The sequence below is a fragment of the Dromiciops gliroides genome, chromosome 3 (assembly GCF_019393635.1).
Source record: "Dromiciops gliroides isolate mDroGli1 chromosome 3, mDroGli1.pri, whole genome shotgun sequence".
Lineage (NCBI taxonomy): Eukaryota > Metazoa > Chordata > Mammalia > Microbiotheria > Microbiotheriidae > Dromiciops > Dromiciops gliroides.
Genome location: NC_057863.1, coordinates 545,119,620 through 545,141,946, shown reverse-complemented (window position 1 = coordinate 545,141,946; position 22,327 = coordinate 545,119,620). Strand labels below are relative to the sequence as shown.

The window sequence follows — 22,327 nt, the reverse complement described above, 5'->3', positions numbered from 1 at the left end:
TTTCTGCTGGGTTTCTCCCTCTAGATTAGGATCTAGAGTATTAGGAGTTAGGGAAAAGAGCTTCCTCCAGATTGGTCTCATCTAAGCCTGTTCTTAATGTCTATGAGAAAGGCACATTCCTGAGTGAACCATGAAGGGATTGAAGGTTTAATCATTATCAGCAGTTGGGGATTTCTACCAGGCAAAGGACACAGCTTCCCACCCCTGCCTGCCTCTGGATTCCTGACCCAGTCTCCCCTGGGCCCTCCCTACCATGTCCCAGATGTCCTGGTCCCTGGAGCCAAGGCAAATGAGAGTGAGACTGACTTTTCAGCCTCTTGAAAGTTATTCTGAGCAAGATCCTGACCGGGCTGACCCCCACCCCCTGACAGGATCATGGAAAATTAAAGCAGAGGGCCATCTTTGGATATGGAACATAGCATGCCAGAGCTGGAAGAGATTTTAGGGATCATCTAATCCAACCACCTCATTGTTATATAGACAGAGAAATGTAACTTGCCCAAGGTCAAAGACAGAGCCAGGGTGGACACAAGTCTTCTGACTTTTGGTTCTTGGCTTTTTCCGCTATAACCACCTGAATCTGCCTGGGATTCAGGTTTGGGGCAGCAGAGGAAGCCCCTGAGTTAGATCTCAAGAAGGACTCTTGAATGAAGAAGATTGTCACATATTGGAGTGGGGGCAGGGAAGCCTTTGGGAATCTGAAAACCCTAATGGATCTTGGGCTTCATTAAGGAAAGCACAGGAGGAGTTGCTAGCCACTTGGCAGCCTATCAACTGATGCTCATTAAAATTTTTAATCTTCTCCAAAAAAAGGTTGGAGGCTGGGGGGGGGGGGGAAAGAGGTTTAGTATCTAGAACAAAGGAGTGAAAAGAGTGATTTGGAGTTAGCCTGGTTTGTTTGGTTTTGGTTTTGGTTTTTTTAGGCAATGGGGGTTAAGTGACTTGCCCACGGTCACACAGCTAGTAAGTGTCAAGTGTCTGAGGTCACATTTGAACTCAGGTCCTCCTGAATCCAGGGCCCGTGCTTTAACCACTGTGCCATCTAGCTGCCCCCAGAGTTAGCCTGGTTTTAAATGCAAACTTTGAAATTTACTAGCTGTGTGACATTAGACAAAGCACTTTATTTCTCTGAGCCCAGTTTCTTGGCAATCTGTAAAATGTTAGAGTTGGACTAGAGATTTGAGGCCCCTCCCTTCCAGCTGCAAATCTTTGATCTTATCTTGGTCCCACCTTCCACTGCCCTGATCAGAACACATCTGGAGTATTATACGCCATTCTGGGGACACATGTTAGGAAAGGCATTGACAAGCCGGGAGCATGTCCAGCAGGGGGTGAATGGGACGGTGAGGAGACATGAGGCTACTCCATAAAAGGATCGGAATGAGGATATTTATTCTAGAGATGAGAAGATTTAGGGGAAACATGATAGCTTTCTTCAAGTATTTGAAGACTGTCATGGAGAAAAGGGATTAGACTTGTTTTGCTTGGCCCCAGAGGCCAGAAATAAGAGCCATGAGTGTAGGGCACAGAGGCAGATTTCAGCTGGATATGTAAGAAAGAGTCCCCTAAAGTGTCATGGACTGCCTAGTGGGGTCCCCCACCAGTGGAGGGCTTCCAGAAAAGGCTGGAAGACTTCTTGTCAGGGATGCTGTAGAGTGGAGTCCTGACCGGCTGCTAGGGGGAGGGGATGGAGAAGGCAACAAGCTTTAAGTGCCTACGATGGGTCAGGCATTGTACTAAGCATTTTGCATATATTGTTTCATTTGATTCTCTTAACAGCCCTGAGATTAACCCCATTTTACCATTAGGGAAACTGAGGCAGGGGTTAAGAGACTTGCCCAGGGTCACAGCTAGAAAGTATCTGAGGGGACATCTAAGATTCAGTGACTGGGGGACAGCTAGGTAGCACAGTGGATAAAGCACCGGCCCTGGATTCAGGAGGACCTGAGTTCAAATCCGGCCTCAGACACTTGACACTTGACACAGCTGTGTGACTCTGGGCAAGTCACTTAACCCTCATTGCCCCACAAAAAACAAAAACAAAAACAAGAATCCGTGACTGTCTTTCTGGAAGAGTTATGAGCTCCCAGCTCTCCCAGACTTTCTGTACAGTGTCTCAGAAACCTCTTCACCTTGGAAGCTCACTCCACTCCTGTACTTCACATAAGCACCCCTCTCCCCTGTTGCCTCTCTTTCTAATTGGCTATGTCTTTCAAACCCTCCATTGTAAAGCTGCTGAGCACAATTTCTTTCATATAGTAGATGCTATATAAATGTTAGCAGCCATTGCTGCTGCTGGTGGTGGTATTTTAAAGAGGAGGTCCAGGCCAGTCAAGTCTTCATTCCTTTCCAGGATGCACTGTTAAAGATGGGTAAAGAGGATATGGATGCCAAAAACCTTACCAGGAGTAACTATCCACCTCTCACAAGGGTTAGCAACTTTTTTGTTTGTTTTGTTTTGTTTTTTTTTTTCAGGGCAGTGAGGGTTAAGTGACTTGCCCAGGGTCACACAGCTAGTGTCAAGTGTCTGAGGCTGGATTTGAACTCAGGTCCTCCTGAATCCAAGGCCAGTGCTTTATTTACTGCGCCATCTAGCTTCCCTGTTAGCAACTTTTAAGTAGGAATGACATTTACTCTTGACCCACTTGGGAGTGGGAAAAACAAGGTACCTGTATACTGAGAGAAAAAAAAAACAAAAAACAACCCAACAACCTTGGATCTGACACTTATTTCCTGAAAGAACTTCTGAAAATCACTTTCCCTCTATTGAGCTTCAGTTTCCTCATTTGCAAAATTGAAAGATTATTTCTCATATATATGTATAGATTATATAGAGATATTATTTTAGATATAATAGATAGATGATAGATGGATAGATAGACATGTGGATAGATGGATAGATAGATAATTAAGTTCCCTTCTAGCTCTTCTGGGGAGCATTCCCTACCCTTTCCCATCCTAATCCTAAACTGGTCTCCAAGTCACATGAGGCAGGAGGTGGCAAGGGAAGGAAGGAAAGGGAGGCCCAGGGATTTCTCCCTCTGCTTGTTATCCTAGAAGTGGATAGGGAAGCTGAGGCCCAGATGGGAGGGTGAGAAGGGAGTAGGTTGGGTGCTAAATTTTCTAACTCTGGCCAGAAAACAAGTCCAGCCCTGCACTTCCCCACCATCCACCCCCAACAAAACAAACCCATTACCCTCTCCGGGAAATGGGTGCCGGTTCTCTTTGAGACTGGCACTGGGGAACCAGCGGGCGACTCGGAGGGAGGAGGTGTGAGCTAGGGGCCCAGAGGGACGGGGCGGGGCGGAGCGGTCAAGAAACCCGAGGAGAAAAAAAAGTCAGGCACCGAAGAGGCTAGAGTCCAGAGCAGCTGGGTGAAGCGAGGGGACTTAGATACGGAGAAAATGCCTAGAGGTGCGCCTGGAGAGAACTCTGAGGAATCTGCAGAGTAGGGGCCCTGAGGGCGCTCTGGCTTAAAGAGATCGAAAGGGGACCCAGAGATCTGGAGGAGAGGCTCGCTGGGAGCGGGGACGGGGATCCAGCGCAGAGACAGCCCCGAGGGCAATCACGGCGGGCGAGAACCCTGGTGTGGGAAGAGCATCGATCGAAGAGGTGGCCGGATAGCTGAGCGGAGATCTACCTATCAGAGCCCAGCAAGCGGTGGATCGCACTGGACAGACCCTTGAGGGCGATTACTTGGAGCTAAGCCTGTGAGGTATGGGGGGAGACAAGCTTGAGGGACGCCCTCCTAATACTGGGCGGGGGGGGGGGCGTGGAGGGGTGGAAGAGAACCTCGTGGAGAGCACCTACAGGGGCAGCATGGGTTTGGGAAAGCGTGAGCTCCCGGAGGGCAGCCCTGGCACTTAAGAGCGCCTTGAGCTGAGCAGCAAGGGACCCCGGAGCGGCGGACTGAGGGCGAAGAGGAGGCTGCCCGACGTGCGCCGCGGGGCGCAGGTCCGGCGGCAGTCTGGATGAGCCGCGGGTCTGGATGAACCGCGACACCGGACTCCTCTCCGAGCTCCTGTCCGCTCCCGCGCAGGTGTGAGGGTCTGGCGAGGTCAGGAGCTGGGGCACAAGCGCAGGCACAGGCACACGGATGGGCGAGGAAACGTGGAGAAGCTCGTCCTGCCTTCTGCCTCCCCCTTCTCTTTCTCTGTCCTCTACTGCAAGCCCAGGCTAGAGACTCAGGATGGTTTCCCCTCTCCTTGCTGTGGTAGGAGATCTGGGCGAGAAGCCAGGAGACAGATCTAGGTTCCTCCACTAATTTTGCTCCATGATCTCGGGTTATTCGAACCCTTTCTTCCCCTTTGACGGGAAAGGGTTGGGGGCGAATAAGGGAATAAAGCATTTACATAGAGCCTCCCATGTGCCAGGCACTGTGCTAAGCTTTTTTACAAATCGGATGTCATCTCTTCCTCATCACAGCTCTGGGAGGTAAGTACTATTTTAATCTCCACTTTACAGTTGAGGAAACTGAGGCGGCAGTTAAGTGACTTGCTTAAGTCCAGCCTCAGACACTGTGTAAGAATGGGCAAGTCACAGACTCAGTTTCCTCAATTGCAAAATGGAGATAAAAAGAGTACCTACCTCCCAGAGTTGTTGTGAGGGTCAAAATGAGATCATATTTGTTAAAAGCTTAGTATAGTGTTTGGCACATAGTAGGTGCTCTATAAAGGCTTATTCCCTTCCCCCTTATTAGTTACATGACTAATAAGTGTTCGAGGCTGAATTTGATCTTGTCTTCCTGTCTCCAAGCTCAATGTTCTATCCACCTAGCTGCTTTTTGAAGACCTTTCGCTTTCTTTCCCAAAACTTCCTGGGACGAAGAGTGACAAGAAAGCAGGCATTGAGTATCTACTAGCAGGAATCACAGAATGTCAAAGCTAGAAGGGTCCTCAGAGCATCTAGTCCACTACTTCCACCCACATCCTCATGTTCCAAATGGAGAAAGGAGCCCTAAAATAGAAAATGTCTTCTCCCAAGTTACACAGCAAGCCAGTGATTGACAAGCAGGATTTAGGACCCCGGTATCCTGACAGCCAGTCCGACACTGTCCTGCATTGGGATTTTTTTTTTTGTGGGACAATGAGGATTAAGTGACTTGCCCAGGGTTACACAACTAGTTAAGTGTCAAGTGTCTGAGGCTGCATTTGAACTCAGGTCCTCCTGAATCCAGGGCTAGTACTTTATCCACTGCTGCCCCCACATAGGGATATTTAAACTGAGTAAATTACCAGCAAAATTCTTTAGCATCCTTGTCCTTTTGGCACACCCTTACCCCACCCTATAGGACTCGTCCAGTCTAAATGCCTTTGAAAGAGCAAAGAACTGAAGAACAGAAGCAGGGGAGGGGGAGGTGTTGACTGAGAAGAGCAAAACACTTCGAGATTCTCTGGGCCTCTTTCACTTGGTTTAGATATTTCTCCTCCTGCTCAGAGCTCTTTCTCAATACCTCCTCTTGTTTGATTTTCACCACAGCCCTGCATTATTTCCTCCATTCAATTAGCAAGTCATTTAATGCCCCTGAGCCTCAGATTTCTCAAGAAGGGTGAGTCAGGGAGGCTAAGGAGAACTTGGGCTCTGTAGCATGTGCATTGCCCAAGGTCACAAACTCATTAAGTGGCAGGGCTGAGGCTTAAAACCAGAGTTTTTGACTCGGTCCAGCTCAGACCTCTCCTCACTACACACCGTTGCTATTTCTCAAAACCCACTGTCCACATTTTCCAGTGAAGAAATGGTGTTAGAGGGCACCCAAGTACCTGAGAGTTGAAAGGGCCCATAGGGGGCTTCCGCTCCAACTCCCTAGTTTAGCAAGACAAGCGGCACCGGCCACTTGAAGTAGTTTGCCCAAAGTCATACACAGCAAGTCGATGGCAGGACCAAGGTTAGGGCCTCAGCCTTCTGCCTTTAAGACCCTTTCCACTGAACCAGGTTATATGGGGAATAGAACTATATGACAATGGAAGGCAATAAGCAACCTGAGCAATGTCAGGAGGAAAGCAGATGTTTCACTCAGCAAGCATGGAGCCCAAGATCCCTTATTGATTGGTAAGGAAAGGAAGAAAAGATTGGGGGGAGCTTAGGACAGAAGATAAAAATGTGGAAGTTAACCTGAGAAAGGAGAAAACATGTCATGAAAGGGAGGCCATAGGCTGTTTGTTTGTATCAATAGCTTTCTTTTTTTTTGGGGGGGGGGTGAGGCAATTGGGGTTAAGTGACTTGCCCAGGGTCACACAGCTAGTGTCAAGGGTCTGAGGCTGGATTTGAACTCAGGTTCTCCTGAATCCAGGGCCAGTGCTCTATCCACTGTGCCACCTAGCTACCCCCATAGGCTGTTTGTTAAGGAGTGGCTTGAGGTGAGTGGGTGGGAGTGCCTGCCCAACCCTTAGTCCATAGGGACACACCAGAGGGTGTTACTGCTAACTTGGACCCAGGAATATTTACCTTTTGTACTGAATAACTGTCTGAGAGGAGCAAAACACTTCGAGATTCTCTGGGCCTCTTTCACTTGGTTTAGATATTTCTCCTCCTGCTCAGAGATGGTCTCTGCTCTCAAGGTACTCACACACTCTGATAGGGAGAGACAGCACATAAAGTGGTACTCCCTACACCAACTTCTTTCTTTAATTCTCTCTCTCTCTCTCTCTCTCTCTCTCTCTCTCTCTCTCTCTCTCTCTCTCTCTCACACACACACACACACACACACACACACACACACACACACACACACACACACACGGACTGGACCTGGGATTCCACTGGTATAGGAACTCCCAGGTAAAGAAACCCCCTCTACCAATGCAGATAGGCATCTTCTTTACAACTTATAGGCCTAGGAAATTACCTAGAGAACTAAGAGGTTAAGGCTCTTTCCCAGGATCACACAACCAAATTGTCAGAGATATGACTTGAACCCAGGGCTTCTTGACTTGAAAGTCAACTTTCTCTCTCTTTTTTTTAAATTCAATTTTATTTTGTTTTCAGTTCCAGATTCTCTCCATCCCCCACCTATTGAGAAATTAAGAAATATAAAACCCATGAAATCATGCAAAACAAATTTCTGCATTATCCATGTTATTTTTTTTTTAAATGAAAGAGAAAAAAGGATGCTTCCATCTGCATTCTAAGTCCATCAGTCCTCTCTCTTGAAGTGGATAGCATTTTTCATCACAAGTCCCTTGGAATTGTGGTGGGTCATTGTAATGATCAGAGTTGCTAAGTCTTTCACAGTTGCTTATTGTTACAATATTGCTACTGTGTAAATTGTTCTCCTGGTTCTGCTTACATCACTTTGCATCAATTCATACAAGTCTTCCCCAGTTTTTCTGAAACCCTCTTATCGCAATCATATACTACAGCTTGTCCAGCCATTCCCCAGTTAATGGGCATTCCTTCAGTTTCCAATTCTTTGCCACCACAAAAAGAGTTGCTATAAATATTTGTACACATGGGTCCTTTTCCTTTTTCTGTGATCTCTTTGGGGGCATATATGCTTAATAGCAGAATTGCTATATTAAAGAGTATACACAGTTTGATAACTTTGGGGGAATAGTTCCAAATTGCTTTTCATTCAGTTCACAGCTCTACCAACAGTGTATTAGTGTACCTATTTTCCCCACATCCCCTCCAGTATTTGTCATTTTCCTTTTCTATCACCTTAGCCAATCTAATGGCTGTGAATTAGTAGAGTTGTTTTAATTTTCATTTCTCCAGTTATTGACAGAGCGTTTTTTTCATGTGACTATTGATAACTTTGATTTTTTTTCCCTCTGAAAACTGTAGGTTCATATCCTTTGACCATTTGCCAGTTGGGGAATAGATCTTATTTTTATAAATTTGGCTCTATTATTTGAGCCCTATATATTTGAGAAATAAGTCTTTTATTAGAGAAATAAACTATAAGGATTTCCCCCCAAATTTCCTACTCTTCAAATTTTAGCTGCACTGGTTTTGCTTGTGCAAAAACTTTTCAACTTTATATAATCAAAATTTTCCATTTTACTTCCCGTGAACCTCTGTATCTCTTGAGTATCTCTTAAATTTTTATTTACTATTTCACCACTACAATCTGGCACCTATCTCTAGACAGAGATACTACATAGTTCAGTTACGTCTCTGATCCATCAATAACTATGTATATTGATTAAGTACAAATTGATTAAATGGTTAGTTCCATGGAGTCTCAAAATGACCTGGAGTTTGCCCACTTTCGATGTCTTTTCTTTAAGCATGAATTACCTTTTCTCCCCTCTTTCCCTGCTGAATTCCTTCTAGTCTTTTAAACCTCAGCTTATAAACTACCTCCTCCAGAAAGCCTTCTCTGTCCTCCCTAGTTAGTGATCACCTTTCTCTTTCTCAGATCACTTTGCTCCTCCCTGATGTGCTGCTTATCCTGCATAATGTTTTATCTGTGTTTATGTTTGATTCCATAGTACAGACTGAGCTCCTTGTGGGCAGAGTTTTCATCTTATTAAAACTACACCCCGGGGGCAGCTAGATGGCGCAGTGGTTAAAGCACCGTCCCTGGATTCAGGAGTACCTGAGTTCAAATTCGGCCTCAGACACTTGACACTTACTAGCTGTGTGACTCTGGGCAAGTCACTTAACCCCCATTGCCTAAAAAAAAAAAAAAAAAAAAAAAACTACACCCCGCCCCCCTGCTCTGAGCCTATAGGCTGTTTGTTTGTCTCCCTGACTCAAATCTCTTCCCAATCCAGTCTGTCCTTCTCTCAGATTGCTTTTCCCATGATAGAGGTCTAACCATGTCACCACCTCTATTCAGTAAATTCCAGTGGCTCCCTAGTTCCTCCAGAATAAAAAAAAAATGAAATCTTCTGTTTGGCTTTTAAACCTCTTCAAAATCTGGCCCTTCCCACCTTTCTAGTCTTCTCATTCTTTTGTTCTTGAGTCATTTCAGTCATGTCTGATTCTTTGTGACGCCCCACTTGGGGTTTTCTTGGCAAAGATAACTGGAGTGGCTTCCCATTTCCTTCTCTAATTATTATTATTATTTTTGTGTGTGTGTGAGGCAATTGGGGTTAAGTGACTTGCCCAGGGTCAAACAGCTAGTAAGTGTTAAGTGTCTGAGGCCGGATTTGAACTCAGGTCCTCCTGACTCCAGGGCCAGTTCCCTATCCACTGTGCCACCTAGCTGCCCCTCAATTCATTTTACATATGAAGAAACTGAGGCAAATAAGGTTAAGTGACTTGCCCAGGATCACACAGCTAAGTAAGTGACTGTGGCTGCATTTGAACTCAGGTCTTCCCGACTCAAAGCCTGGCACTCTATCTACCACACCACCTGGCTTCCCTCTTATAGTTTTGCTTCCCTCCACACATAGCCTTCAATCTAGTGACACTGACCTCCTTGCTTTTCCTTAGGCCAGCCATTCCATACTCTCTCCCTCCTTATCTCTGCCTTTTAGCTTCCTTGTTTCCTTCAAGGCTTAGCTAAAATCCCACCTCCAGCAAGAAGCTTTTCCTAGTCCTCCTTAATCTTAGTGCATTCCCTCTAAACTTGCTCCACTTTATTCTGTATATTCCTTGTTTGCACATAGTTGTTTGCATGTTGTTTCCCCTATTAGACTGTAAGCTTCTTGAGGGCAGGGACTATGCTTGGCTTTTCTTTATATCCCTGGTGTCTGGTGCAGTTCCTGACACATAGTAGGCACTTGATAAATGCTAGCCCAGCCCCCAGCCCAGTGCTTTGCATACAGTAAGTACATGGCAAATGTCTGAATGAATTAGTTCAGTTTATTGGGAAGCAGAATGTGGTATAGTGGGAAGAAGCCAAGACTGGGAAGTCAGAAGACCTTGGTCTGGGTCTTAGCCCTGCTGTCGACTCATGTGATCCTGGGCATGTCCTTTCCCTCTCTTGTCCTCATCTTCCCCACTTGTGAAAGGAGGGATTCGGATTAGATGAGATCCTAGAGTGAGACAGAATTTGATTAGGTCTTGAAAGCCGATGAGGCAATGGATAGAGGGTCAGGAGAGGGGAAAGCCCCCTGGGGTGTCACTCCAGGCATGGGGCATTTCATGAGTAGAGACAAGAGTGATCCTGGGATGTTTGGGGGACAGTGAATCAGGGTGTAGCAATAAGGAGGAAGGGAAAGGGGGAAGTCTCTGTTCCTTTGTGTTAGATCAGAACTGGAAAGAAGCCACAGAAAAGGGAAGTAGGAATGGGGCGAAAGGCCTCGTGGAGGATCGCAGGCCGGCTTCCTTCCTGATGCTGGATGTAGTTGTTATTGGGTCCCCAGAGCTGGGGCAGAGTAGCAAAACCCTGATGCTGGATAGAGAACGGTGGGGCTGGACACACTAGTGCATATGGCCCCGACTTGAAATAAAACCGAACCCCCTGAATCACTGACCCTCTTCTGAGAAGCCTTGTCAGACTAAGCCTATGAGGTTCCATAGTTTCCCCTGCCCCCCATCCTCTTTGGGAGGCTTGGTAATGCTCTCCACCTTAATGATTATTATGTATCTCCCTCAGGCTAGGGCAGAAGCTGACTCCCCAGGAATGGGTGGGGGACTCCCTAAGGACAGGGACCACCTTGGACCCTCAGGCTCTCTGAGGGCAGAGGCTATCTCACCATCCAGACAGGGCTTTCCTTTCTATGTCTTTCTCCAAGACAGCAGGGAGAGGAAGGTCCCTATCAGCAAGAAAGTGGGAAAGAAAAGAAATCTTTAGAGAGGTAGTGTTGGCTACCCAGCTGAACTGTGCAGTGAGTAGAGTGCTTGACCTGAAGTTAGCAAGGTCTGAGTTCAACTCCTGCCTCAGACATTTCCTAGTGACCCCAGGATAGTCACTTCCCCTGTGCCACCTAGCTGCCCCTAGGATAAAGTGGGGATATTTGAAAGAGATATACTCTGCAAAGAACCTAGCCCTAGAAGGCTACTTGGAGCTAATCCAAGTCCCTTAGCATATGGCCCTGATTTTCATCTTTCACTGTTGTAGCTGTGTGGGCTAGGAAGGCTTCCTGGGAGAGGTGGGATTGGATTTGGACCGTTAAGGGAGGGGGAAGGAAACAAGCATTTATAAGTACCTACTATCTGCTAGACACTCTACTAAGCATTTTACCTATATTATCTTATGTGATCCTCACATCAACCCTGAGAGGTAGGTGCTATTATTATCCTCATTTTATAGTTGAGGAAACTAAGGGGGACAGAAGTTAAATGACTTGCCCAAGGTCACACAGCTATATGTGTCTGAGAGCAGATTTTAATTCAGTTCTTCATACCGCTAGGTCCAGTGCTCTATCCACTGAGCCATCTAGGTACCCTTAAGGTTAGGTATAGTTTCAAATAAAGAAGAGAAAGAAATCTCTCTCTCTCTCTCTCTCTCTCTCTCTCTCTCTCTCTCTCTCTCTCTCTCTCTCTCTTTCTCTCTCTCTCTCTTTCTTTCTCTCTCTCTCTCTCCCTCCCTCCCTCTCCTCTCTCATCAGGCAGTGAGAACCCCAGACCCTGCTGCTGAGGCCTCCTAGGGACATGGAGACTTCCAATGGGACAGAGCCTTGGTACGTGAGCCTACAGGCAGTTCTGAGAGACCTGAATGCCACACTACACAGGAGCCTTCCTTGTCAACCAGGACCACTGCTTCATAACCAGACCCAGACCCAGCCTTCCCAGAAGACTACACCCGGCCGAGATGACAATTCCTACATGTACATCCTCTTTGTCATGTTTCTTTTTGCCATCACAGTGGGCAGCCTCATCCTAGGCTATACCCGCTCCCGCAAGGTGGACAAGCGCAGTGACCCCTACCATGTCTACATCAAGAATCGAGTGTCAATGATCTAGTGCCGTGGGGATGGCGAGGAGGTGGACCAGGGCACCCAGAGGCAGGCAGATTCCTGACAGCCCAGCTGGGAAGTAGAATGCCCAAGAGTTCAGCATTTCAGATCTCTGATGTTGAATCTGGCTATGCTAAAGATCCTCCCAGGATTTAGAGCTAGGTCTACATCGTGTCCAACCCTCTCACTTTATAGATTGTGAAAACTGAAATCCAGAGAGTAATTTGCTCTGTGACACACAGGTGACTCAGTCCCTCAGTGCACCCATATGTAATTCAGTGCTGTGGGGGGTACACAGGAAAGAATGACAGCCCTTAAACTCTGGTAGAGAAGACATGTGTACAGATAATGATAATACAAAGTGGAATATGCTAAAGACCATAATGAAAGTACAAACACAGGGCTGGATTGGGCAGATCTGCTCAAAAGGAGAGAATATTTCTAGCTGGTGTGGGGTGATCAAGATTGGCCCCTGGGTGGAAGTGGAGTGAGGTGGGAGACCAAGGAAGATTTCCTGGAAGAGGAGGCAGCAGAGGCAGCATTTGAATTGTGTGTGTGTGTGTGTGTGTGTGTGTGTGTGTGTGTGTGTGTGCCAAAGCAATCTTAGAAAGTAAGCTCTGGGCCACAGGAAGTAGGCATGCCATGATATTGCAGCATAGGGTACACAAGAAAGCCAGTTGAAAGATCTGATAGCAATCTCCCCTGGGAGTCAGCTGCTGCCACCAAACATTTTCCTAGCAGCAATGGGCAAAAAGAAGTCAATGAGGTGGTGCAGTGGATAAAGCACCGGCCCTGGATTCAGGAGTTCCTGAGTTCAAATCCGGCCTCAGATACTTGACACTTACTAGCTGTGTGACCCTGGGCAAGTCACTTAACCCCCATTGCCCCGCAAAAAAAAAAAGTCAATGAAACACAGTGACCTTGAGAACAGCCAAATATGCCCTGGGAGGCCCAGAGCCACAGCACAACATGATTGAGGTGCATTGTGGACATAGCAGATGGAAGCAAGATTGAGGAATCTGGGGGTCTCCCCCAGCTGCACCTGTCTTGGGCTCTGGAGTCAACACTTCCTCACTTCGAGTTAACATTAACTTCCTGGGGTTTCCTTCCATGAGTTTTACAAGTCAGGGTTTGTATACCATCTGGGTGTTCCAGGAGAATGGGGGTCCCTGCTAGTGACTATTTGTCTGTCTGTATTTGGGTAGCAGGAGTGAGCCAGGGGCATGGGGCATGCTTCTGCTGACTTAGCTGATCCCAAGAAGGTCAGCCTGAAACTCTCCCTCTACTTCATGATTAAGGACGAATTTAAAGAAAGAGCCTGACGTTTGTAGAGGATTTCAAGAGAGAAATATTGAGAGAAGTGAAGGAATTCCAGGTAAAGGGAATAGTTGGTGAATAGGGCACAGAAATGGGAAAGGATGAAATTGTGGGTCTCCCAATCTGGCTAAGGCATAAAGTACCTGATGGGGAGCAGTACAAGAAAGCACTGATAAGAGAGGGCAGATTCAAGGCCTGGAATGCCATATCGTGGAGTCTGACCTTTGCTCTTTTGGCTATTTGGAGCCACAGGGGAGAGATGGGTTCTTAAAAGTTGTGCTTTGAGAAGATGACCATCAGGGTGTGAAAGAGGGGAAGAAGGACAATAGCCAATCATATACCTCACTCCAGAGTTTTAGAGATCCCAGCATGGGCCTTAAGAGCTAGTAGCGGAAAGAACTGTTGGGCACACTGAGCCAAATACCACCTCTACTATTCCATCCTTTGGAATGAAAAGAGCCATGTTCCTACCCACCAGGCTTCCAGATGTCACCTTCGACCATCCAGAAAGAAATTGGTTGGCACAGAGGACTGATGCCCAGTGGAGATTGAGTCAGTAATGGAAAAAAGAAGATCGGAGACACAGGGGGAGGCAGAGAGGAGAGAGTGGGCTGGGCTACTGCAATATCTCTTGTTGAAAATAATAACAATCCCTCAAGTTTGTGTAATGCTTCATTCTTTTCAAATCTATTTTCATATGTCTTATCATTGGATCCATAGAAACTCTCTGAAAGTAAGTAGTGCTGAGGGGTTATTCCTTCTATTTGACAGATAAACAAACTGAGTCAAAGTGAGTGCCCAAGATTGTCTCCCAGGAATATAGTAGAGCCAGGATTAGAATCTGGATCACCTGACTCCTAGGTAAAATTTAGGCTGCACAAATAAAAGTCCAGCCTAGTGTTCTAGGAGTCTCACTGACCTCTCTCCAACTCAGGACTCCATTCTGAAGTATTGTTTTCAGTTTCAGGCCAGCTTTTTTTTTTTTTTTTTTGGTGAGGCAATTAGGGTTAAGTGACTTGCCCAGGGTCACACAGCTAGTAAGTGTCAAGTGTCTGAGGCCAGATTTGAACTCAGGTCCTCCTGACTCCAGGGCCAGTGCTCTATCCACTGCGCCACCTAGCTGTCCCCCAGGCCACCTTTTTAGGACACTGGCAAACTGGAGTATATGCAGAGGAGGGCTACCATGGAAAGGGAATTAGAGACCGTACCTTTTGAATATTAGTGAAAGGAACCTGAGATGTTTCTCCAAGAAGCAATGTGCTATGAGAGCTAAAGCACAAAATTTGGAGTCAGCAAGACCTGGGTTCAAATCCTGCCTCTGATCCCCACCTAGCTGTGTGACCTCTCTCCTCTGTTTTTAAAACCTTGGTATTTCTCATCTGTAAAATGGGGGCCCTTCGCTGGGTTGTTGCAAGGCTCAAATGAGATACCTGTATAGTGTCTTATAAACTTTAAAGCACTATACATGGTGTCTAAAAAAATCTTAATTGCAATTAAGGTGTCAAATTGCACTAAGACTTTTGGGACACCCTGTATAAAATGTGAGTTCACAGGATCATAGATGGAGGGTTGGCAGGAACCTTGGACAGCATCTAGTCCAAGCCCCTCCTTTTACAGATAAAAAACTCGGGCTTGGAGACATCAAATGATTATGTTCAGCCTAGAGAAGAGTTAGGGGAACATGATTACTGTCTTCAGTGCTTAACACAGTGTCTTGCATATACTGAGGGAGACCACCACCCCCCAGATGCCTCCAGCTCCAGTCATGCCCCATGCACTGGCATGCATTTGTAGCTAGACATACACAAAGTTTCCAGTTCACATTTTTATAGCATTTTCAGGCTTACAAAGAACTTTCCTCACAATGACCCTATAAGGAAGGGAGTGAAACTGCTTACTAAGTCCATTTTACTTAAGTGACTTTGCCCAAGATCACATGCCTAGTAAATAGCAGAACTGGAATTCAAAGCCTAAACATTTCTTGAAGCTAAGTCTGGTGTTCTTATACTTTATTCAATGATAGGATTTAGAGCTAGCAGGAACCTTAAAATAGTTGAATTCAACCCTAACGTTTCACTACTGAGGAAAGTGATGCCCAGAGAATAGTAATAGCCAGCAGTTATGTAGCACTTTAAGGTACGCAAAGCGCTTTACATATATTGACTCATTTTATCCTCACAACAACCCTCAGAGGTAGGTGCTATTACTATCACCATATCACAGATGAAGACCCTGAGGCAGAGGTGAAGTGATTTGCCTCTGCTCAAACAGCTAGGAGCCTGGACCTGTTTCCAGGCCCAGCATTATGGCGCCACCTCGCTGCCAGAGAGATTGCATGACTTCTCCAAGGCTACACAGGTAAATAGCAAAATGGGAATTCCAACTTGAAATATATATATGTATATATGTATACATAGTGTATATAAATATACATATACATGCATATATGTGTGTGTATGTATACATACATACATACATACATACATACATGAATACAAACCATTTCCTGATAGATGGGGTTAAAGGATATGAAGTTTACCAAAGAAAAATTTCAAACTATTAGTAACCAGATGGAGGAATACACCAAATCACTAATAATAGAAATGTGAATCAAAAGAACCCTGAGGTTGCACCTCACAACCTTCAAAGGTAACAAAAAGATGGGAATGGGGATGTGGGTGTGGGGAGATTGGCACACAGATACATTGTCAGAGCTGTGAATCAGTACGATTATTTTGGAAAGCAATTTAGAATTATGCAAATAAAGTGACTAAAATGTCCATGCCCTTTGACCCAGAGATTAGGCTTATACCTCAAAGAAACCACTGGTAAGAAAATCCCCATATATACTGAAATATTTATAGCAGCACTTTTTGTGATTGCAAAGAATTAGAAACAAAGTCAATACCATTGACTATGGAATTAGTTAAACAAATTGTGGTATATGAATGTAATCGAATATTACTGTGCTGTAGGAAAAAGGAATACGCAGAAGTGTGGAAAGATCTTTGAACTGATACAAAGTGAAGCAAACAGAGCTAAGAAAACAATACAAAAAATGATTACAAAATGGAAAGAACCACCACAAAATAATCAAAAGTGAACGTTACACAATTACAAAGAACCAGCATGGCTCAAAAGAAGAGATAAGTAACCCCCACCTCACCCTTTTGTAGAAGTGGAAGGTCTATGAGTGTGGTACATTACGCATATTTTCAGACTTTTTTGATGTATTGATCAGTTTTATTGATTTGGTTTTTTGCTTTAAAAATATTATTTCTTATATGGGATGGCTCTCTGGGAGGAGGAGGGGAGAGATACGGAGGAAATTTTTGGTAATGTAAAACAAAGACATCAATTAAATGTTTTTAATTTTTAAATGGTATCTCAGTAAAAAAACCAAATAGATGATTTTTATTTGATCTTGGAGGTAATAGTGAGCAATTAAACTTCATTGAGGAGACAAGAGAGATGGGGGAGCAGGATAAGGGGGGACATTTTCACCTGGTCAAAAAATTCCCTTTTTTGATGGAGCAGGGAGACCAACCAGAAGGCTATTGAAATAATCCAGGTGAATGGTAGCCAGCCTTCTGGTGATGAGCCTCTCAATTTTAGCTCAGGCCCTAAATCTCTTACTGGACTTGTATGGGAAACCCTTCCAATCTGAGAGTTCTGGCCGGTCCTCAGCTGACATAACCTACAGGAGTATAAGACAGACTCCACCAGCTCCCAAGGGAGCATCTGTATTTTTGCTAGGTTCAGAATAAAATTGATCTGACACATGGGGAAGTGGCGCTCAAAGACTATCACTACACATATTCTTCCAGCCCCAGCCATGACATGACATGTATATCCATGTCCCATAATATTTTACAAATCAGTTTTATATTATTTAATAACATTAGTCATCAATATGAGCTCAGCAGCAGTACCTTCTTCCTCTGGAAGATAAACAGCAACTCTAACTTGGAGGAAGGAGTAGGAAGTCGGGGGGGGGGGGGGGGGGGGGAGGTGAGGCAGGAAAAGAGAAGAAAAGACCTAGGATGGGGCTTGTGCTAAAGCCAGATAGAACTGGCTCATTCGAGCCAAGTGTTCACTTTTCAGTGTGAGTAGTTATATCTTGGAAATTGGCAAAGGCTAAAAGCAAGGGCTTGATTTATTGTTTTGTTGATTTCTAGACTTTAAAAAGTGGTGGTGACAAAGATGATTTTAATTACACCCCTGTTTTGTTCCAATTGGTATTAATCATTTCAGTGTGCTTCCATAGGAGTAATGATTGTTAGCAATTATTAGTGATTTACTCATCTAGTAATATATGTTTGATAGCTTGTTCATTTAATATTAATATAAGAATAATATGTGTTAATGCATATTTTACATATACCATATAGGGATAATTATATAAGGTAGAGTCTTTCTTTTAGTATGCCTCAAACTTTAAAACCTATGAATTCACTGTTCATTTATTTACCGGTGATGAAATTCACTTGTCTAACCTCAAGAATGCTGATGACCAAACCTAGTGTGGGTGGGATGGATGTCTTGACATGTTATGAAAAGTCCCCCAACTTATTTTTGTATCTCTGGAGGTAGGTATGAGCAGGGGCCCATCTGATGACCACTTAGTCAGTGGAGATGACCTTTGCCTTGCTCATTTTGTGACTACAGGTGCTAATAGCATCATTTCTGGCCCTCCTGGTGGATCAAAAACAAAGTCTATCGACCAATGTGAGTCTGCATTTTACTTTGCCTCTTCTGAGTGTCTGGGTATCAAACCCTATAAAAGTTAGACCCTCGGGGCAGCTAGTTGGTGCAGTGGATAAAGCACCAGCTCTGGATTCAGGAAGACCTGAGTTCAAATTTGACCTCAGACACTTGATACTTACTAGCTGTGTGACCCTGGGCAAGTCACTTAACCCTCATTGCCCTGCCAAAAAAAAAAAAAAGTTAGACCCTGGGGAAAGGAGGCATCTCAGATCCTGAGGAAGATGTGAGGTGCCATTCATTGAAGGCATCCAATCTCTTTAACAAATGGTTAATGGCTTGGAGTTCTGCCTCATCCATATGTCCCCATTCTTCTCTCTGGATTCAGGAAATGTGGGCTCATCATTCCCCTCTTTTTTTTCTTCATTCCTAAACTCTGTTCAAGATGAGTAAGTCTTTTTAAAGGTTATATATGTACAATTACATTAAACAAATTTCCATATTAATCATGTTGTGAAAGAAGAATCAGAACAAAAGAGAAAAACAACTAGAAAGAAAAAACAGAAACAATAACAAAAAGTGAAAATAGTATACTTCAATCTGCATTAGAACTCCATAGCTCTTTTTCTGGATGTAGATAAGCATTTTCCATTATGAATCTTTTGGAATTTTCTTGGATCGTTGTATTACTGAGAAGAGCTAATTCTATCACAGTCTGATCATCACACAATATTGCTGTTACTATGTACAATGTTCTCCCTGTTCTGAGCTGAGTGGGGTTTTTTGTCTGATCTCGGAGTGCCCCCTTCTGGTCTATCCCAGGAATGTGGTTGATGGGGTTTAGGAACTAGTGAAAGTGAGGAGCCAGGCAGGCCGGAGTTGTCCTTTGTAGGCCAGGGTGTGTCCATGACCTCAAAGGATGAGTTGAAGAAACTAGGTATGGTTAGCTTGGATTAGAAAAAGTGTAGGAGGGTTAGGATTGCTATAGCCTGGAGAAGACTCTCTTCAAGTATTTGGACTATCATGCAGAGGACAATGTGTTAGATTTGCCATTGAGGTCCCATTTTAAAAATAATAAACATTTTTATTTATGGTTTGGGGTTCCAATTTTTATTCCTCTTTCCCTCTCTTCCTTCCCCCCTCCCTGAGGCAGCAAACAATCAGATATGGGCTATACATGTATGATTATGTAAAGCATTACCATATTTGTCCTTTTGTACAAGAAAACTTGATTAAAAGAGAAAAAAATGAAAGAAAGTGAAAATAGCATGCTTCAGTTTGTCACATCAATATCAGTTCTTTCTTTGGAGGTGGATAGATATGTTTCATCAATAGTCTTTTGGGATTGTCTTGGATCATTGTATTGTTGAGAATAGTCAAGTCATTCACAGTTCTTCATCAAACAATATTGTTGTCTTTGTGCACAATGTTCTCTTTGTTCTGCTCAGTTCACTATAATTAAGTTCATACAAGTCTTTCCAGGCTTTTCTGGAATCATCCTGCTTGTCGTTTCTTATAGCACAATAATATTCCATCACCATCATATACCATAGTTTGTTTAGCCATTCTCCAATTGATGGGCATTCCTTTGATTGCTAATTCTTAGCCACCACAAAAAGAACTGCTATAAATATTTTTGTACAAATAGGTCTTTTCTCTTTTTGGGATGTCTTTGGGATATAAACCTAGCAATGGTATTGCAGGATCAAAGGGTATGCACAATTCTATAGCCCTTTGGGCATAGTTCTGAGGTCCCATTAAAAAAAAAGTCCTGGCTTTTTTTTTTTCGGGGCAATTGGGGTTAAGTGACTTGCCCAGGGTCACACAGCTAGTAAGTGTCAAGTGTCTGAGGCCGGATTTGAACTCAGGTCCTCCTGAATCCAGGACTGGTGCTCTATCCACTGCGCCACCTAGCTGCCCCACAAGGTCAGATTTGAAGTAAGGAAAAACTTCCTAACAGAGCTCTCCAAATATGGAATGGACTGCCTCTGGAAAGAATGAGTCTTCTGTCATTACAGGTGTTGAAGCAACAGCCGGATGGCCGCTTGTTGGATAGATGGGAGAGAACTCTTGCTCGGATAGAGAGCATACCTTCCCACTCTCAGATTTTGTGACTCTCCGTCCTACAATGGAATGGAATGCTCCCCGTCGCTAGAGGTATCCAAGCAGAGCCTGGGTGATCTCCGGTATGGGAAGTTATAAAGGGTCCCTCTCAGCCCAAGGATTCTGGGATTCTCTGACTCTCGTGGTCAGGCAGTGAGTTAATGATGGAGCTGAGATAAAGTAGAGCCTCCTACTTCCTAGTTCAGAGTCCTTTGCACTGTTCTGAAAAGGCCTTGAAAGGAGCTGAGAATCTATCCCTATGTAAAAACTTGATATGAGGAGCAGCTAGGTGGCGCAGTGGAGAAAGCACTGGCCCTGGATGCAGAAGGACCTGAGTTCAAATCTGACCTCTGACACTTGGCACTTACTAGCTGTGTGACCTTGGACAAGTCACTTAACCCTCATTGCCCCGAAAAAAAAACAAACAAAAAACAACTTGATATGAAGATATGACTATGGGTGGGGCTAAGCTAAGGCCTCTTGAAAGTAAGGAGAGCCCTGCCCTAGGTGAAGCTTGTATATAATCCAGAAACTGGTCAAATAAGCCCAATAAAAACTGTCAAAATGAACAGTAAGAATATTTGTGAGGGGGGCAGCTAGATGGCGCAGTGGTTAAAGCACCAGCCCTGGATTCAGGAGGACCTGAGTTCAAATCCGGCCTCAGACACTTGACACTTACTAGCTGTGTGACCCTGGGCAAGTTACTTAACCCTCATTGCCTGCAAAAAACAAAAACAAAAACAAAAGAATATTTGTGAGGTAAAGTCCACACCTAGCACTTCCAAAAAGTCCTCCCTAGTTAATCTGTTACCTACCCTGGGCCCTGACCTAAACAGCTTCATGCACAAGGTCCCCATGGTTTTGAGTTCGGGTTTTTGTTTTGGTTTTTTGGTGGGTTTTTTTTTTCTACAGAAATAGACAGAAACCTCACCTCTCCAATTCTATTATCAGCCACACATGGGAAGGGTCTTATATCTTTTCCCTCTTCCCCAGCAGAGCTAGAAGAATAGTTGGCCATGAGTATAATATGATATAAAGGGCCCCACAAATCTTCCCCTACACACACACACATATACATACCCACACATACACATATACATACATACTCCTCACCCCTCTCCCACCTTTCATTGCTTCTAGTTATTTCTTGGGGTTAAGACATGAAAGGATTTAAGAGATTGTGGGCTCTGTGACTGACTATATTACCAAACTTGAGATGAAAAGAAATAAAATAAAGTTATCTAATAGATTGTTATAACTTAGTTGGGTAGTGGATAGAATGCTATATCTAGAGTCAGGAAGTTTTGAGTTCGAATCCAGCCTCAGATAATTACTAGCTATGTGACCCTAGGCAAGTCACTTAACCTCTGCTTTCTTTAGTTTCCTCATCTGTAAAACAGAGATAATACTAGCACCTACCACCCACAGTTGCTTTGAGAATAAAATGAGATACTTGTAAAGTACTTTGAAAACCTTAAAGCCCTATATAAATGCTAGCTATTATCCCTTGGTCCACACAGACCTCTCTCAAGCAGGCTTGGACACAATTTGTTCCCAATTTTCTCAGCTGTGATGATAGCTTTAAGTAGTATTTTTTTTGTGGGGGGCAATGAGGGTTAAGTGGTTTGCCCAGGGCCACACAGCTAGTGTTAAGTGTCTGAGGCTGGATTTGAACTCAGGTCCTCCTAAATCCAGGGCCAGTGCTTTATTCACTGCACCACTTAGTTGCCCCCATGATGGTAGCTTTAAAAAACACTTTTCTAAGGAATCATCTCACAAGGAAGAGAATAAAAGAAATGATCAACTTTCTTTAGTTGTGTCTGACTCTTTGGGACCCCATTTTCTTGGCAGAGATACTGGAATGGTTTGCCATTTCCTTCTCCAGCTCATTTAACAAATGAAGAAACTGAGTTAAACCGTGTTAAGTGACTTGCCCAGGGCTATACAGCTAGTAAGAGTCTGAGGTCAGATTGGGACTCACAAAGATGAGTCTTCCAGACTCCAAGTCCAGTATTCTATCCGCTGCACCTCTTAGCTAGCAAAATGATCAGCACAGAGGTCCAAATGAATTGACAAAGAGTGATAGATATAGGCTATCGTGGAGAAAGGGGATGATGGGTCAGAGACATGCTAGAGTCAGCTATACTAACTCAGGATAGCTCATTGTTCAGTTTTCAGTATGAGTATTCACACCTCTGAAATCGGCAAATATTACAAATCAGGGTTTGATTTATTATTTTGTTGATTTCTAGATTTAAGAAAATGATGGAGAAAATGTTAATAATGTAGATAAACTTAAATGTGTTGGGTAGACATTTCCACCACCACCCCCCGAAACCCAGTTGTTAAATATTTACCAGCATACCACTAACGAAAAATCATACAGAAACTCAGAATAATAGAACTGCAGA

The 22,327-nt window shown here is 44.3% G+C and overlaps 1 protein-coding gene across 2 annotated transcripts; it reads left to right on the top strand.

Moving 5' to 3' along the window:
• Positions 1 to 3,320: 3,320 nt before the first annotated feature.
• KCNE3 (potassium voltage-gated channel subfamily E regulatory subunit 3) lies at positions 3,321 to 13,729 on the top strand. Of its 2 annotated transcripts, none has more exons than XM_043998606.1 (2): positions 3,321 to 3,715; positions 11,449 to 13,729. In XM_043998606.1, the coding sequence occupies exon 2, from the start codon at positions 11,488 to 11,490 to the stop codon at positions 11,797 to 11,799; it is 312 nt and encodes a 103-aa protein (XP_043854541.1). In that variant the 5' UTR covers positions 3,321 to 3,715; positions 11,449 to 11,487; the 3' UTR covers positions 11,800 to 13,729. The 2 variants fall into 2 exon arrangements, with proteins under 2 accessions (XP_043854541.1, XP_043854540.1); XM_043998605.1 differs by having other exon boundaries at positions 11,445 to 13,729.
• The last annotated feature ends 8,598 nt before the right edge of the window (positions 13,730 to 22,327 follow it).

Bases quoted from the DNA above. Each gene is read 5' to 3' on its own strand.
- KCNE3 (XM_043998606.1), top strand. From the start codon at position 11,488: ATGGAGACTTCCAATGGGACAGAGCCTTGGTACGTGAGCCTACAGGCA.